Source organism: Lutjanus erythropterus, chromosome 18, assembly GCF_056507025.1.
Source record: "Lutjanus erythropterus isolate fLutEry1 chromosome 18, fLutEry1.hap2, whole genome shotgun sequence".
Lineage (NCBI taxonomy): Eukaryota > Metazoa > Chordata > Actinopteri > Lutjaniformes > Lutjanidae > Lutjanus > Lutjanus erythropterus.
In genome coordinates this window covers 15,826,334-15,843,060 of record NC_139334.1, presented here as the reverse complement: position 1 = coordinate 15,843,060, position 16,727 = coordinate 15,826,334, and the positions used below count along the sequence as shown (strand labels likewise).

Here is a 16,727-nt window from a genome sequence, read left to right as displayed (position 1 = left end):
TCTCTCTTCGTGTGTGTATAAAAGTTAATAAAATATGTAATTTTATTATACAGTTTTCTGTGTGTCTCAAATCACGTGCTGTCGAAGGGTAGGTCATTGAAATTTTAATCATTATGATACAACAAAATGAATACACAAATAAATTTTATTTGCTATATGGAGTGAAACAAGCATATTTTCCTTCTGGGATATCAAAAAACCCACTACACACACTTTTGGGTAATATATTACATATATAATACAACAAAAACAGTTCAATCAAATAGAAAAATGCATTATAAATATACTTTCCAGCAGCTATTAAGTCCACAGTATGTAAGAAGTGCAGTGCAGTACATATACAGCAGATAACTGAATAATAATGACAATATAAGTGTTAGCTTTCTTCGTCACATTGAATCATGGGATTTTCTACAATGAGAATTATGTCACAATATTGGATGCCATAGGGGACACGTAGCTCAAACTTTATTACTTCTGGTCCCTGGTTTTGCAATACCGGATATAACTTGTCTAGGCAAGGCTATAACTGTAAGTTATCTGATAGGAATCTCATTATCACATAGTTTACTGTGTGTGTGAGAGAGATCTAGTGAAAAGCTCAAGTCTAAACACTTATAAGGAGATGGCTAGTATCTGTAAATATGTCTATTGTCCTTGACTTGTCAACTGTCTTCAGTGCCCTGCTTTTGGCAGAGCAAAACCCATAGGAGGGTTAAGAAATGTGCTTGGTATTTTGTCATTTGATTTTGCGGACAAGCACGTTATCCTCCTGCAGAGTTAAAAATATTTTGTTATTGTACTTCTCCTTGTGACACTTCTGCTTTTCAGCTTTAAGTGCACACAGGAAGAGCAGAAGAGCTGGTGCAAGTCAGGCTGCAGCACTTCCAGTAATGCAAGATCAGATGTCAAGATAATAAGTGAGATCACGTTAAATAAATTCTGAGGCTGTAGAGCAGAGTCATTTTTAACTCTAATTAAATCATGGGTTAACTTTAATTTATGTTTTATTAACTTTAGCTAGCTTACAAACAGTGTAGCTTTTTAACTTTTAAAGAAATTTTTAGCTAGCAAGGAAACAATGCAACCTTTTGTTAAAGAATACAGAGGAAAGGAAACCTAACAGTTTTCACCGCTCTTTTAAACTTACTAGGTCCTAACAGCACACTTTATTTTTATTATTTTAATTTGGTGAAGCAAGCCCCTCTATATGTATTAAACTGTGTTTAACTTTGGTTTACATGACTGCACTTAGATTTACTAAACAGAGAGCTGTTTAGCTTTTCAATTGTGCAACAGTGCTCTGCTTAATTTTGAATCTAGATTTACTAATTTTTAACCTAGTTTTGCTGAACTCTGATTAGAACTAACCTTAGATTAAATTAATCTTTTTTGTGGACCCCAGTGTAAAGACAACAAGTTACAGGTGTACTGTATGTTGAATAATCTTTTATCAGTGGTCACATGAGAGTCTTTCACACACAACATATATCTATAGTTCAATCAATCATTCCATTTCGGGCTCTTGAAGGTCACTCCTGAGTCTTTGGCTCTGATTCTTGCTGTCCATGGAGAGATGTGAGATGGCCGTCTGTGAACACCCATCTCTGTTTCTTATCTTTTTAATGTGGGCTATAATGAACCTTCTGAACTTTCTTGTGGCAAAACAGTAAACAATGGGATCCAAAATGCAGTTGAGGCCCATTAGAACCAAGGTGATCTGATGTGCGTCGTTGAGCACCTGACGAGTATTCAGGTCCCACTTTACATGGCCCCAGCCCTCTCTGATCTGCAACACAGACAGTGTCCAGGGGCCTTGAATTACATGGTGGGGCAGGAAGCACAGAACAAACACTCCCACTACTGCCAACAACATCTGCAGGGCCCTCCGCTTCAGCCCTCTGGGTCTTTTAGAGGAGGAAGATAAGATCCTGCTGGATTTTCTAGACACGATTGTTGAAGACTTGATTTCAGAGTGAGGAGACTTTTGAGAGAGTAACGCTCGAGCAATAAGGAAATTACACACCACGACAAGAAAAAAGACAACAAAAAACAATCCAATAATTGCAAAATGAGTGGCAGCCACCTTTTGTTTCTCTAACTCAGTTTCATTCTGGTACCCCTCAAAACAACGAATGAGGTTGGTCTTCGTGTCAGTGTTGGTCCCTGGATTTATCAGAAATGGAAAAGCCATCCCCAAGGTCACCATCCAGATGAGAACACACACAATGATCCCACGACGCCTGTGGTCTGAAGAGGCCGCGTCCAGAGGCCGGGTGACTGCCCAGTACCGGTTGACGCTGATGGCTCCAAGGAAGAGGATTGAGCAGTAGGTGTTGATGAAGAAGAGTGAGCCAGTCACCCGGCACATGACATCTTGGTAGATCCAGTCACCACGGCGACTATAGTAGTCAATCCAGAAGGGAAGAGCACAGACAAAAAGGAGATCAGCGATGGTCAAGTTTGTCATGTAGATGCGGATTTCGCCCATGGTCTTGGCCTCACGGAGGCAACGCAGGACGAACAGCACATAGAGGTTGGCAAAGAGGCCAAGGATGAAGATGATGCCATAGACGACAGGGAAGAGGACATAACGGAACTCAGAGTCCAGGAAGGTTGAGTCATTTGAAGCTCGAGAGCCCAGACCAGGGGTTCCTGTTTCAGCAACTCGTTCTGTAGTTGAAACCAGCATTTCTGTCTGTTTGAGACAAAACACATCAAAATCAGAGCAATGTCCTATCACAACATTATGGCAAAGGATTTCTGCTAGTAAGAGAAAAAATATCACCACAATTCTGAGATTAAATAGTCAGAATTATGAGAGGAAAACTCTAAATTATGAGCTAAAAGCCATAATTTTATCTCATTATTATTTATTGCTTTTTATCTAATAATATTAACTCTTTATCCCATAATTTTATAACTTTTTATCTCATAATTATGACTTATGTGGATATTTTGCCCTTTTTTCTGTGGTAACGAGCTTCTATACAACATAAATGATTCTAGTGATTAGAAGTAGTATATATACTCGGTAAGATGTCACAGCTGCAAGTGAAAAAGTCAAAATTCTGAGTTAAAAAGTTAGAATTTTATCTCATACCTTTGACTTATTAAATAATTATGATGTAACATAGGGATTGTTTATAATTTTACAGGCAAAAATGAGAAAATGTTCTGATGGCTCCTCTACTCAAAGTACACTCAGCGATATAAAATCAGAAGTCTAAATTATAAGATAAAGCCGTAACTATAAGTTGTAAAGTCTAAATTATGAGATCAAAAAGTCAGAGTTTCAAGATGAAAAGTCGGCATTATTAGTTACGAGTAAAAAGTTAGAATTTTGAGCATAAAAATCTAAGTTATGAAAAAAAATGTCACAATTATATAATGAAGTCAAAACATTGTGTTACAAAGTAACAATTTTAAATCATAATTTTTACTTTTAATCTCATAATTGTGAGTTAACGTGGAGATTTTTTTTTTCCTTTATAGGCAGAAACGGGCTTCCATACAAGCATTTTTGGCTCTTTTAGACAAAAGTACAGTTGCCATATTATTTTATTAGTTAAACTCATCCAGTCTAATACAACTGTCCTGCAAAAATCCTGCCTTCATGAGAGGTATAATGTCTTTTGTTGAAACTGCTTCATAGTGGTGTTGATTCAACTGAATGATAATTTTGGAAGGTGTTGTTGAACTGCACTGAATTACACTGACAGGTGTGTCTAATTTTTTGTCCATTGTTTCAACAAAAGACTCTACATTGTAACTTTATTGAGTTTGTTAAGTCTGGGCTGTTTTTCAAAAGCATTCAGACCTATTTTTACTTACACCTATTTATTAAAAGTAGGTTTTCCTCTCAATAGTGGTTTTAGTTAATTATTAACATTAAAGTCAGAGCTCACAATTCAACACTTCACAGTTTAAAACAGGCTTGATTTGATCTGCTTGCCTTGATATGTCATAGTTGTTTTAAAAGAAAGAAAAAAGCAAACTACAGGCTGTCGACTTACCAGAGCGCTTCCTCTCTTTCAGTACATGTCAAGATGTGAACACTGAATGTCTCAGTGGCTGTGTTGTACAGTTAAACTGACTGGGTGTGGGTGTGTGTGTGTGTGTGTCAGAAGTGGGAGTGCTTCAAGATAAATGACTTCTACAGCTCTTCTTTGGAAAGCCCCCCATGATGCAACATGCATATCCACCTCCATACAACCCCGTGTTGGCTCTTGTCCATCAAAATGAAAATGAAGACGCCTACTTTGGCAGTCTTGAAGATTTACAGTTAGTCTTTGTTCCCCTGTTCGTAGTTTAACCCTCCTGTTATGTTCATTTGTGAGGAACAGCAATGGTGTTCCCGGGTCAATTTGACCCGGTGCATGTTTAATTATCCAAAAGATGTCCGAAACCAAAAAAATCCTAACAAACATTGTTAATATTTCATTACTAATTCCATTACTAATATTCTATCAATATTTAATGCAATGGTGTTCCTTACCTCTAACAGGTAATGGTTCAATTAGGATAATTCACTTGTTTTTCATAAAAAAAAAAATACATGTTTCACCACTTTATTACTTTTGAAAGACCAGTAATCCAGGATCATGCTTGGTTTCTGGTCCTCTCGTGCTATTTTCAGCACAACATGATGCTCAACACTCATGAGGACAACATTTTTTTCCCTTTCTGGGGCAGTAAGACAATAGGGCTGTAGTGTCTATGAAGCCAAATATGGAAGATTGAAGTTTATCTTCCATGTGAAAAGTTTCCAGAGATATTGTGGCTCGAAATATCAGCCTCCTTGTCTCTGCATCCCACAGATTGGCTGTTGATTCATCCTTCGATTTATAGACCCCAGCCAGGATGAGGAGCCCCAAATACGCATCTAAATGCATTTTATCCAGCTCCTTCCACTTCTCCCCAAAAACATGCCTCCCTTCTAGATTAGTCATTTCCAGAATGATTTTCTGTATTGAATCTGGCATGATCAGCTCAAAAGCTGACTTGATGTCAGTCACAGGAGTCACTGCCATCCTAGTGGGCCCTGGCACTTTCTTAATTATGTTTTCTGCAGACAGTTTTGCCTGACACATATTTGGGGATGAAGACCAATGTATTTCACCATTTTTTGACATAAATGTCTTGCTTGGAGGAACAGGAATAGCAATTCCCTCATCTGGTTCAAAATCAGAATCATTAGAATCAGAATTTAGCTCAAGATAGTCTTCAGACACATCCTCCTCTATTTCACTGTCATGATCAGTGTTGGTAGGAATCCCATGCAGAGAATCTTTTATATGTCTGGCCCCTCCCCTGTTGAGTGTCCACTGAATATGGGTGGAGTTTTCCCGCGAGAACATAAATGGTTATAAAGCTAAAACAAGTCATCATCACAACAGAATTGTGGGAAACAGGGAGAAAAAAACACAACTCACTCCTGGGCATTAAAAGCACACTTTTTTTTTCCCCTCTACAAAAAATCTTCAGGCTGTCAGACCTCTGATTAAACAAGTTTCTATCTCCTCAGTGAGTCCTGATCGGGGCGATTAGTCCAAATGATGAAAACTAATCGCCTTATACAGATTTGTTTGATGACATTGGTATGCCGTAATCGTTCTTCATAGTCCACCAGGGACAGACATTTTGAGGAGCACCCACTCTACTGTCCCCACGCTGTCTCCTGTTCTCTATATACTCATTCTTATGTGCACAAGTATGAAACACTGATCTGATGATTCACACTTAAAATATTCATAGAATGTGTTCAATCATCATCTTAAAATACACTTCTTGTCCATAAATTCACAACTACCTCAAACTTCAACAAAAACTATGGAGATTAAAGTATTTTAATGGATATAAAGTCTTACCTGGTGCCTGGTTGCTGCTCTGAAACAGGTTTCAAGTTTCTGAATAACAACTTCTCTTGGCTGCTCCCCTTAGCTTTTTCTCCCTCTGTCTGTGAAAATTACATAACTCACAAAACTGACATTTCTTGTTACAGTCTGAAGAGTTACAATCTTACAGTTTCATTTAGCAGACGCTTTTATCCAATGCGACGTGCATCTGAGAGCTGATCCAACACAAACAAGGATCTATTCAAGAGAGAAAAAGATGAGGAAGTGCCATGAAGCAAAGTTCAAGTCTGATAGGACGTTGGTGCCTACAAGCAGTGCCAGTGGTAATGTGCATAGAGGGCATAAAATGCTTTGGATTTTTGTTTAAATATATGTTTATCTTGTGCAGTCAATCAAATGCAAAGATGTTCACGAAAGAGCTTGGTCTTCAGTCTTCTCTTAAAGACTTAGAGGGACTCTGCCGATCAAACATGGTTTGGTAGCTTTTTCCACCATCAGGGAGCCACAATATGGAAGCAACTTTGTGGCCTGTTACAGTGGTTGAATCAGGCGTCTTTCATTGTCAGAGCACAGTGCGTGGGAGGGAGTATAGACCTGGATGAGGAGTTCAGGTAGGGAGGAGCTGTTTCAGCTGCTGTGTTGTACACAAGTGTCAAGGTTTTGAATTTAATGCAGGCAGCGACTGGAAGCCAGTGGAGCGATCTGATTTTTGGCCAACTGAAAACCAGGCATACTGCTGCATTCTGGATCATCTGTAGAGGTTTGAACGTGCACAAAGGGAGGCCTGCTAGTAAGGAGTGGCAGTAGTCAATGTGTGATATTACAAGGGCCTGAACCAGGTGCCGCATGCGCAGATAGGTAGGGTCTTATCTTTCTGATGTTGTACAGGGAAAAACAGCACGACAGAGAAATCAAGGCCACATGGACCTTGAAGGTTAGTTGGTCATAAATCATGATGCCCAAGTTTTGGACAGACCTTGTAGGTGTGAGCTGGGTGGATTTAAGTTGGAGACTGATCTCTTGCTATATAGAGGGGCTGGCTACGATGAGAAGGAGTTCAGTCCTGGAGAGGTTAAGTTGAAGGTGGTGATCTTTCATCCATGTCAAGATATCATCTAGGCTTAACGAGACATCCGAGCCTGTGTGTGTTCCAGAGGGAATGATGGGAAAAGCTGGGTCTCATGCGACAGATCTTTTTTTGGATAGTAGATGGTCTTAGCAGATTGTAATCTGGAGTTACGGCCAAAAACATGTTTGGTGAGCAAAATAACCTTTTTTTAAAAACTGTCATGGATTAACAGGGAAATGTCACACAGCTGAAAAGGGGCTGAGTTTTTAGAGATATCTGGTTCTGTCAGGACTGATGCTATAACCACATGATGACTTTATAGGATATGATGCATTGCTGGACATAGATGAAACTACCCAACAGTAGGTCTATTTAAAGTAATTACAGGGAGCATTTTACTGCACAGTGAGTACTTTATTATTCATACATACATACACATACATACTATTTTAATGTCATTTATTACGACCACCATTACCACTTCATTATTGATGCAAAAAGATACAAAAGAATAAAATACTTTTTCCCAACTTATGTTGTGTGGGATGAGGAAAAGTTTACCCCCAAGTGGAGAGGTATGGGATCATGTACAGTGAGCAGATTATCATGACAAAAATGACGTAAATGATGTAAAACCCAGCAGGCTGGTGCAGGAGAGGTTTTTTTTATCATAATAATCTGCTCATTGGACACACAAATTACAAATTACATCAACTCCAGATCCTATGAGCAGAACTACATCCTTAGCAATGGTCTGTTATTCATAAATAACAGGTATTAGAATGCAGGAATAGACAAATGAGATTTGAGTATTTAACAAAGCCATACAATTAAAATATGTAATATATATATATACATACATATATATATCTTTAACTTCTAGATTTTTAATGTGGCTGATGTAAAACAGCGTTCTTTTTCTTAGCAGTTGAAGCAAGTAAAAGCAGTAATGCATTTTAACCACAAGGGGGCGGAATAGGCTTATAAAAGCACAAAGAACTTCTGCTTCAGTTTACAGTGGTGGAGTGACTTAAGTCCAGGTAAGGCTCCATACAGCAGTGTGAACTGCATGAACCACCACTCTCACTCTCTCTGTGTGTAGTTCAAAGCAGCACCAGCCCCCCCACTGTGGTAAATGTTTAATTCCAGCTCCTATGTACGAGCACACAACACAACACGTCCTCTTCTCCCTGCTGGTGCCACAGTGTAATTCCTAGATTAAGGTTAACGAGCCTCCCCAACCTTATTGCTGTTATTATGGCTTGGCGGTGGAACAAGAGAGCAGAGCTTTTTGGTGGTTGTGCCCTGCATGACTGCCAGACGTGCTGTGCCATTGCTGGGTATACAGGCTTACACTGTAAAAAAAAAACTTTTCACGATACATCTTGTTGCTCGTGGTTTGGGTGTGGATTCAATGGATTCCACAGCAAGTGAGCGAGATTTGTCTCAGTCATGAAGTGGAGAGCAGCTTATGTGAAATGTGGTTTGGTTCAAAATACAGTATTGGATACGTGTTACTGTTTCAAAAACTTTTCAGACTAATCTTAGACTCATAAACATTAATCTGACTTGAATTGTGTGACCCTTGCAAAGTTGCACCCCTTTTCGCTCTTTGCTCCAATGACAGTTGAGTCAGCTTGGTACCTCAGTCCGCCTGCTCTTTTTCCTGTTTTTTGTAATCTGTGGTACGCTGTGCTCATCCATATTTAAAAGAAAACCAAATTTTGAAGATCGTTAAAAGACGTTGTTGGGAGACCCATAAAAGTGACTCATTATTGTATTACTATTATTATTCACATTCTAAGTTAGCTAATGTTAGCAAAATGCTACTTAACTAGCTTGTTTATCTAGATCAATCATTAGCTAGCTAGTTAGCGAGAGTTTTGCTAATATTTGCTAGCTAGTGAACAAGTGTTTTGCTAGCTTTAGCTAACTTAAGATGTGACCCTCTATGCCGCTTTTATAGAAAAGGGAGAAAGTTTATCACCGTACCGAGTTGCTCAACTGCCAATGGAGCACAGAGCAAAAGGGGCGGGACATAGGGAAGGTCAATTATTGTAGCAGCAAAAGCATACTTCCATGCATGCTGTGTTTTGATATATGTAGCGTACTTATTTACTCTCTTGTGGAGAGTTAAATGAGCGGATCAATACCACTCTCACCTCTGTAGGCTAAATATTAAGCTACAGCCAACAGTGTGTTGGTGTAGCTTTGCACAAGGACTTGAAACAAGGGGAAACAGTTTGTCTGGCTCTGTCAGAAGGTAACAAAATCCAACAGGCTAACTGTTTCCAGTATTTATATTAAGTTAAACTAACATGCTGCGGGCTGTAGCTTCATATTTATGACCTCTTACAGTAATGAAAGCAGATTAACACCTTCTTCAGTTGCCAGGTTCAAAAGTGACCTACAGACTTACAGAAGCACAGAACATGTGTCAAAGGAAGAACCAGCAAATTTGGCTGTAGAATGGTTGTCTGTGTGACTAAACAGTTGTTGATTAAGTTTATATCTCCTAGATCTTTTGTGCACTTGGGAACAATGGAAAGAAAACTGTAAACACAAAACTGACATGTTATCAGATATTAAGCTGATATAGTGAACTTTTTGATAAACAGTTGTTCATCCAGCAGATAGTTATATTACCATTCATTTGGAGTGTTTCTGGCCATCTGGTGAATGTAAGTCTAATATTCAGCATGCAATGTTTTTATGTCTCATGTTTAGCAACAGCTGGGTTCAAATATAGACATCCCATGTTGCAGTGGCAGTATGATACACCTCACAAATTCTTTCATAGACTGTACACCTGCCTCTCGATTCGGCCTGCATGCCACTTCATTCTTTTTCTCAAATAATCCTCTACGATGCCTTTGAACGGCCTAGAAAAATATAAAATCATCAGATACAGATTCATGCAGGTGATCCCTGATGTTCTGCACTGCTGCACAGGTTGGTCCAAGGAATCCCTCCTTCCAAGGTGGTTGTACTTTCAGTCCAGGTGTGTGGAGACACAGAGAGGGAATGCTGCCAGGACCTTTTTTTTTTAATAGGGTAGCTAGCTATCGCCCTGGAAGAGCTATATAGTGAGAAGTCAGAGTCATGCATTCCTCAGGAGGCAGGGAGGGCGGGAGCTGCCTGTGTGGAGCTCCTCTTGTCCCATTAACACCTTTTTACAGTTGCTCCTTCACCTCACCTTGATCCGTGGCACTTTGCCTCTGGCAGACATGAAACGCCCTACTGGAATATTTCACCGAGGGGAAGGCCGTGGCTGTTCGCTCAGGCCACTTATGAGGATCAGGGTGAAAGTATGAGGCTGAGAACTGATAAACAGGTAGTGTTTAGCTGCACGTCCCGCCTGGCAGAGTGTTCTTGGCAGACCAGAGAGTGTAAGGTCTCTACTAGCAGATATACTGCATGCCAGAGGCTGAAGTTTGAGGAATGTCCCCCTGCAGTGAAACAGAGAGGGCCGTGGGAGGGTGAGCTAGACAGGCTGAGATATCTGTATCTCAAGATAATATAAGACCTAACAGTAAGAAATATTTTTTTATTCCTATCAAAGGATTTGGAGCTCTGTCTGTTTATTTCCAAATTAAAGGTACACTATGTAATTTCTGCCACTAGGGGTCTCTCCATCAAAACATAGACTAATGAAATTGTGAAGTAGAGTGTGATGGGAGCTGATGAAAATGTATTAAAGTGTTATTCACAGTACTTTTCTGCCATGTTTATGTCACGTTTACAGATTTTCTTTTTCAGTCCCTGACGAATCATCTGGTGTTTCCCTGAAAGTTAGAGCCACTCAAAGGAATAAATGGGATATAGCGCCACTGACAGGCGACCAAATGAAATGTACCATTACCTTGAATAAAATTACCCATTTCGTTTGAGGCATTGCCGACAGTTACGGTGTCCATTCAGTGAGAGAATTTGCTCACCTGGTGCATAAGTCAAAAAAGTTTTCTGTCTTCCTGGGTGTGAGGCCCTTTAAGTGTGGGGTTTCTCATGGTGGCCCACCCATGACTTCCTGCTCAGTCCATAGACTTTACATTGTGATGACCTGAAGTTTTAGGAGTTTTACAAATATAAAACCCTCATGGGTTAGAAATTCGTCACAGGACTCATAATTGACCTTGTTTATAGTTCGAGGAACAGTCAACAATTCTACACGTCTTAAATAATGGTGGCTTATGGGAAAATGCGTTTTGGGCTGCCAGGAATTTTTCACTGCCATGCTGTGACTGGCCACTGGAAGCAAGGCTGAGTGGCAAAACTCTGTCTAGGTTTTATTATACATCTGATATGTTGGAACCATTGACATATATAAACATGGATGACATGACAGCACCCTAAAAATGAAGCCAAAACATCTCGATTGCCCTGTGGTGGTTGACTGCTGTAAAAGTAATAAATCCCACCCCCCTCCAATTTTGTAGATTTTAGTAGTAAATCAAAGTAAATGTCAAATAAATCTTTCCCAAAGATAGTTTCTGTCATTGTAGGCATGTATGCTCAAGTGTTGAACATGACATGACAGCTGTGCCCTGCTTGCGACTGAGTTGGATGAGACCTCAATACTGCAGCTCCAACCCTGATCACCACTGTACACACTCCAAATTATCTCACCAGCGTGAGATTGTAGTCCTTGTATCCAGGATATTTTGGGTTCATTTTTGTACAGTCGGAGGAAGCAAAGATGTTAAAGTCAGTGGTTTGAACACTGCTAGAAACATTTGGATGATGTAAGTACACAACACGACAAAATATATAACATGTCTAGTTGTTTTTAGACATTTTAATGTATAAATGTTACATATTATGCCTCCAAGACCTCAGATGTATTCAGTTGTATCAGTGCTCTTCATTACTAATTTAGGTTGAAAATACTGTCATATTTTATGAAACTAAGATTCACATTACAGGATTGTGCAAGTGAAGCAGTCTTTCAAAAGGGTCTTTTCAAACATAGCGAGTGCATGCCTGCACTGATTTTAGTTTACACAATGTTGCACAATGTTGTCGGTGCTTGATGGCAGTGGATAAGTGCATGTTTCCCTACATGACAAGCTGCCCCACATTTTGATCCATCAGGGTTACATCTGTTTAAATACTGGCCATAACCCACTCTGAGAGGACAGCGGACGAATTAAGTACATTAATCCTTATCCCTGCTGTAAAAAGGACATAAAGTGGGAAAGCACCACTATAAGCCACATTGTGGAATTAAATCCTCCTACTCCAGTCTAATTTTATTTCTTACATGCTCATTTTGTAGTCAAAAGAATATTGTCAGGTGACTATTGACCTGATCCTTGCACTCTGCACTGTTGGGTGGTTGTAATTTTGATCTGTGCAGGATTATTAGAGATTAGTCTGCTGTCGCAGCCACTGCAAGTCACTCTGGATAAGATAAAATACCCGAAATGTGAACTAGAAACAGCAAAATCACGGGAGCTTCTTTCTGAAAGACAGTCAGTGAGATAATTTGATTATGATTTCTGCTGTTCATCAACAAATTTTCATTGGAACAAACAAGTTAATGCTGCTGGGTGGTGAAGGATGTTTGTGATTAGGAAGGATGTTGGCTTGAACACAGCTCTTCCTGAATCGGCGTGCCTGTGTGTGCTGTGGGAGATTACATTCCCTGCACCGCCATCTTTATGCATTAGATTACAGTCTGTATTATGCATTTGCATTTATATCATTTGATGTATTAAGGCAAATTCCCAAACTGACAGAAACTTGTCTATGCACGAGCCAGCCCTCTCACAACGGATGAAACATGAGCGATACAGGTCCTTATAAAAAAAGAGTTTTTTTCCATGCCTGTCTTTACTTATATGTCATCTCACAGTTTCTATTGCCCTGATGGATTTTTTTGTCTTTTGCTTCTTCATAGATCAGGAATTGTTTTAATGTATACAGCAGACCAGTAGCTCTGAAAACTGAGGGATAAGATCATATTCTCTACCATCTTTCTCTCCCATGCTGTGACTTTATCTTTTAAGACATATTAAAGGGACAGTTGACCCCAAAATTGAAAATCCATATTTTCCCTATTACCCATGGTGCTACACTACAAAGCACTTAATATACAACTAATTAGCCATTAGCCATTAGCATGTTTCTTACTGCACGGTGACATGGTTAGTGAGTGTAGTGTATGTAATTTCACAACCACAGTGCACAGTATGGTTGGGCAACTTGATAAAAATATCACCTATGTTGATGGGCTGAATCCATCGACATCCGGCGACATTCGTTTTATTTTGCTAATGTAATGGTCTGCAGGGTGACAGTCACTACTGTCATCCAGCGGCTCAGTACACATCTCAGTCCCATCCACAGAAGTCATATCATATGATCAGGCCTGGACTACTACTGAACACGTGACGTTTCAGGCAGATTTGACCTGTCCCGTGTTTTGGCAAAACACTGACTGTCATTGTGCCATTATGGCTACTCCGTTTGATAACACGTCAAGATCTTCATAATGTAACATCACGATGGGCTTAAGGCCTTTCTGACCGGATTGGAGTAAGATATTGTCAACCTGCTTAGAGGAGCACATTAAAGTCTAATCTCATTTTCTGATGCCAGTCGGTGGCGCTATGACTATTGTGGTATATTGTTATGTAAATGTGTTCAAGGCGGGAGTGTTATCAAACACGTGAAGTTTGGTGCAGACTGGACCATTTAAACTAAAGTACTAACAATTTCATGTGTCATGGCGAGACATCAGAATTCCACGCCACACTGTCCAACCTTGGTCGCAGCAAGGTCGGGTGTCTAACAGCCACCAGCGAACCCCAAGAGGTGCTGGCCAACCTGTGACGGTGGCAGCGAAGTCAGACACCCAACATACCACCGGGACTGTACTTAAAGGTTGCATTATTTTATTCTTTATTATTATTTTTTGCTTTTGCCTCTATTGAACAAGACAGGTGAAGGTAGACTGGAAAGGTGAGAGAGACAAAGGAGACGCCAGACAAAAATAAAACAGCATAAATAACAATTTATATATTCATTCTTAATTAAAGCTAGAAACATCTGGTGGGCCGAATCAATCATTATGGTTGGCCAACTTTGGTCTGGGCGCCCCAGTTTGGGCAACCCTGATCTAAATAAAGACTAACAGACTCTACAGAAGCCAGATGAGTCTGTTTTTTGAGACAATTTGTTTTAGAAGCATTTTTCATTCTCACTTATGTAAAGTGGCTCTAATTTGTGGGATACTTAAGTACAACAGTAATGTACTTAGTTACATTTCACCACTAAAAAAAGCATAAAATCTAAGTACTTACTTTGTTTAAGTGAACCCAACTCAAGGACACTGAGTTTGTCAGCTTTTTCGACCTCAACGTACAAGTAACTTATTTAAAATGAGTGTTAATAAGTTGATAAAAAATTAGTTAGGTGAACTCAGTATTTGTAATTGAACTTTATGTTAGTATTTACAGTGCACAACAATCTAGATTTGGGGGATGAATTGTCCCTTTATCATTACAACTATAGAGACAGACATATAGTTTATACAGAAATATGTATGCACACAGATTAATTACATACACCTGCATTCGGCTTTCCTGCTGTGGCGTCTGGGCTTGTCTGATTCTGCCTTTAGCTCTCTTTGATTCCTTGGTATCTTTGGCCTTTTCCTCACCTGGAGAGAAAAACACCATGACATTATTTATACCTCGCCTTGCCCATTATGATGTCAAATGATATGATTAGAGCGGTATGGCTTTTTACGAGGGGGAAACAAAGGCTTGACTGTGGGAATCAACACGAACGACTGTTTTAATTACACGGCCGTTTAAGTCACAGACGACACGGTCAAGGCCACTGGTGAATGTGGTGATTTTAACATCATGTAACTGTATTTTTTAGCCTCTCCCTTTACAGAGAGCAACAATGTACTGCTGGTGTTACCTTTGAATAGCAACCAGGCAGTGCAGATTTTGTTTTTGATAATACAGCAGAGTGCTACAATGACGGCAATGTTCAAGTGATAGAGAAACAAACTGTGTGAGAGAGTGTGCGTGGGTTTGTGTATCTCTGTGGGCTAGACTTCACCTGTTTGGCTGGCTGCCTATCGCATAGTTAGGAGGAGCCATCATCTTATTGAAACCACAGTTACATCAGTGAAAGACAGTAAACCCACAGTGAAGAATTTATTGCCCCACCATAATCATGCAGCAATATACTGAGCAAACAATATGACTGTGTTACAGTTATTATGCTGCATGACTGACATTAGCAGGCTCAGTGGCAGAAGTTAAAACTAGGGGGTATTTCATACCGAGGTACAGTGATAGCAGAGAGGCTGCACTGAGTGACAGCACAGATTGATCCATGTGTCTGTCTTGAAGGTCAGGCAGTCTGAGCTGCACTGGGTTTGTGCTTGGGGTAAGAAAAGAATGTAACACAACCTGGTTTAAGCTTGCCTGATATCAGACTGAATTGTCAGCTTGTTACACTTCATTTCCATCTTCGAGAATCAGTCAGCTCGTTGGAGTGGGGGGATTCGAAGGTCTGGACCCAAGCAAGGTTCAAGCTGCTTAACAACCCAGAAACTCTCCAACATTATCCACCATGACTGAGAAAAAAGAAGAGAAAAAGAAGAAATTACTTTATTGTCAGTTAATGTATTGCCACAACAATCATCTGGTTTTTGAAATAGCTTAAAGGTCCACTGTGATAAATTTATGGCCATTAATTGTCAGAATATGGCAGAAATTGGATATAATATTCATATGCATGTATTCATTAGTGTCTACTCACCATAAAATAAAATTTATCATGTTTTTTTACCTTAGAATGAGCTGTTTATATCTGCAGAGGGCACAGGTCCTCCTCCATGGAGGACACCATGTTGCACAGCCATGTTCCTACAGAAGCCCAGAATGGACAAACCAAGCACTGGCTTTAGATATGACCTTTCAGCTTTTTTACGAATTTTGCAGCCACTGTAGTTTCTCCTACACACAAGGGAGCGAAATGTGGTGTTTGTAATCTCCAAGCTCACCACGAGATGCCACCAAGTTTTACACACTGGTCCTTTTAAACAAACCTTCCTGAAGTGGGGTCAGACATCCATCAAGGGTCTTTAAAAGGGTTAATGTCTATTTTTCAAGAGGGTCATAACATGACATTACATAACCAAAGGAAAAAAAAAAATACAAAACATTGTTATAACATCAACTGATCATTTTTAAAGTACTAGAAGCATGGGTGACTAGATTTAGTAAGCATAAATGCTGGTTTTTGGTATTGTTACATCCCTAATTTAGTGTATAATGGTAAGGTTCTCAGTTGCATATATTCTAGTATGCTTCTTAAATACAAACATAAAGAACCTTTGCCAGAACACAGAGCCAACAATTGTGGTTATTTGCACTTCCTGGATATTTTATATGCACATGCAAACAAAGACAAAACTCTATAACAATGCAATGGGGATTTATAGTATGTTGTGCTACTGGAAAATACATTTATAGTAATCTTGTCAGTATTTTTCACCCCTTTTGCTGGATTTAAGACTCCTATAACATTGCTACAGGTGTTACTCATTGGGTTTATTGGTACATAATTCTTGTATAACTACTTTTTAATATTGCAATAGGGACTTATAATTGGTGTACATAATGGGAAGCTTAAAATAAGTGTGTTGTTAATGTGGCTTTATATTTCCAATGGTATTAGTCTAAACAGGCTCGTGGTGTATCGGGGGTGGATTGGGATGGTTGCAACAGGTCTTATTCCTCCAATCAGAGACATGCTAGTGTGATGATAGTCAT

The 16,727-nt window shown here is 39.5% G+C and overlaps 1 protein-coding gene across 2 annotated transcripts; it reads right to left on the bottom strand.

Moving 5' to 3' along the window:
• Window positions 1–127: 127 nt before the first annotated feature.
• On the bottom strand, window positions 128–5,957 carry ptafr (platelet-activating factor receptor). Of its 2 annotated transcripts, none has more exons than XM_084743223.1 (2): window positions 5,871–5,957; window positions 128–2,698 (listed from the first exon to the last, which is right to left on the bottom strand). In XM_084743223.1, exon 2 carries the CDS (start codon window positions 2,690–2,692, stop codon window positions 1,508–1,510), a length of 1,185 nt encoding a protein of 394 aa, XP_084599349.1. In that variant the 5' UTR covers window positions 2,693–2,698; window positions 5,871–5,957; the 3' UTR covers window positions 128–1,507. The 2 variants fall into 2 exon arrangements, with proteins under 2 accessions (XP_084599349.1, XP_084599348.1); XM_084743222.1 differs by lacking the exon at window positions 5,871–5,957 and adding an exon at window positions 4,017–4,168.
• Window positions 5,958–16,727: the final 10,770 nt, after the last annotated feature.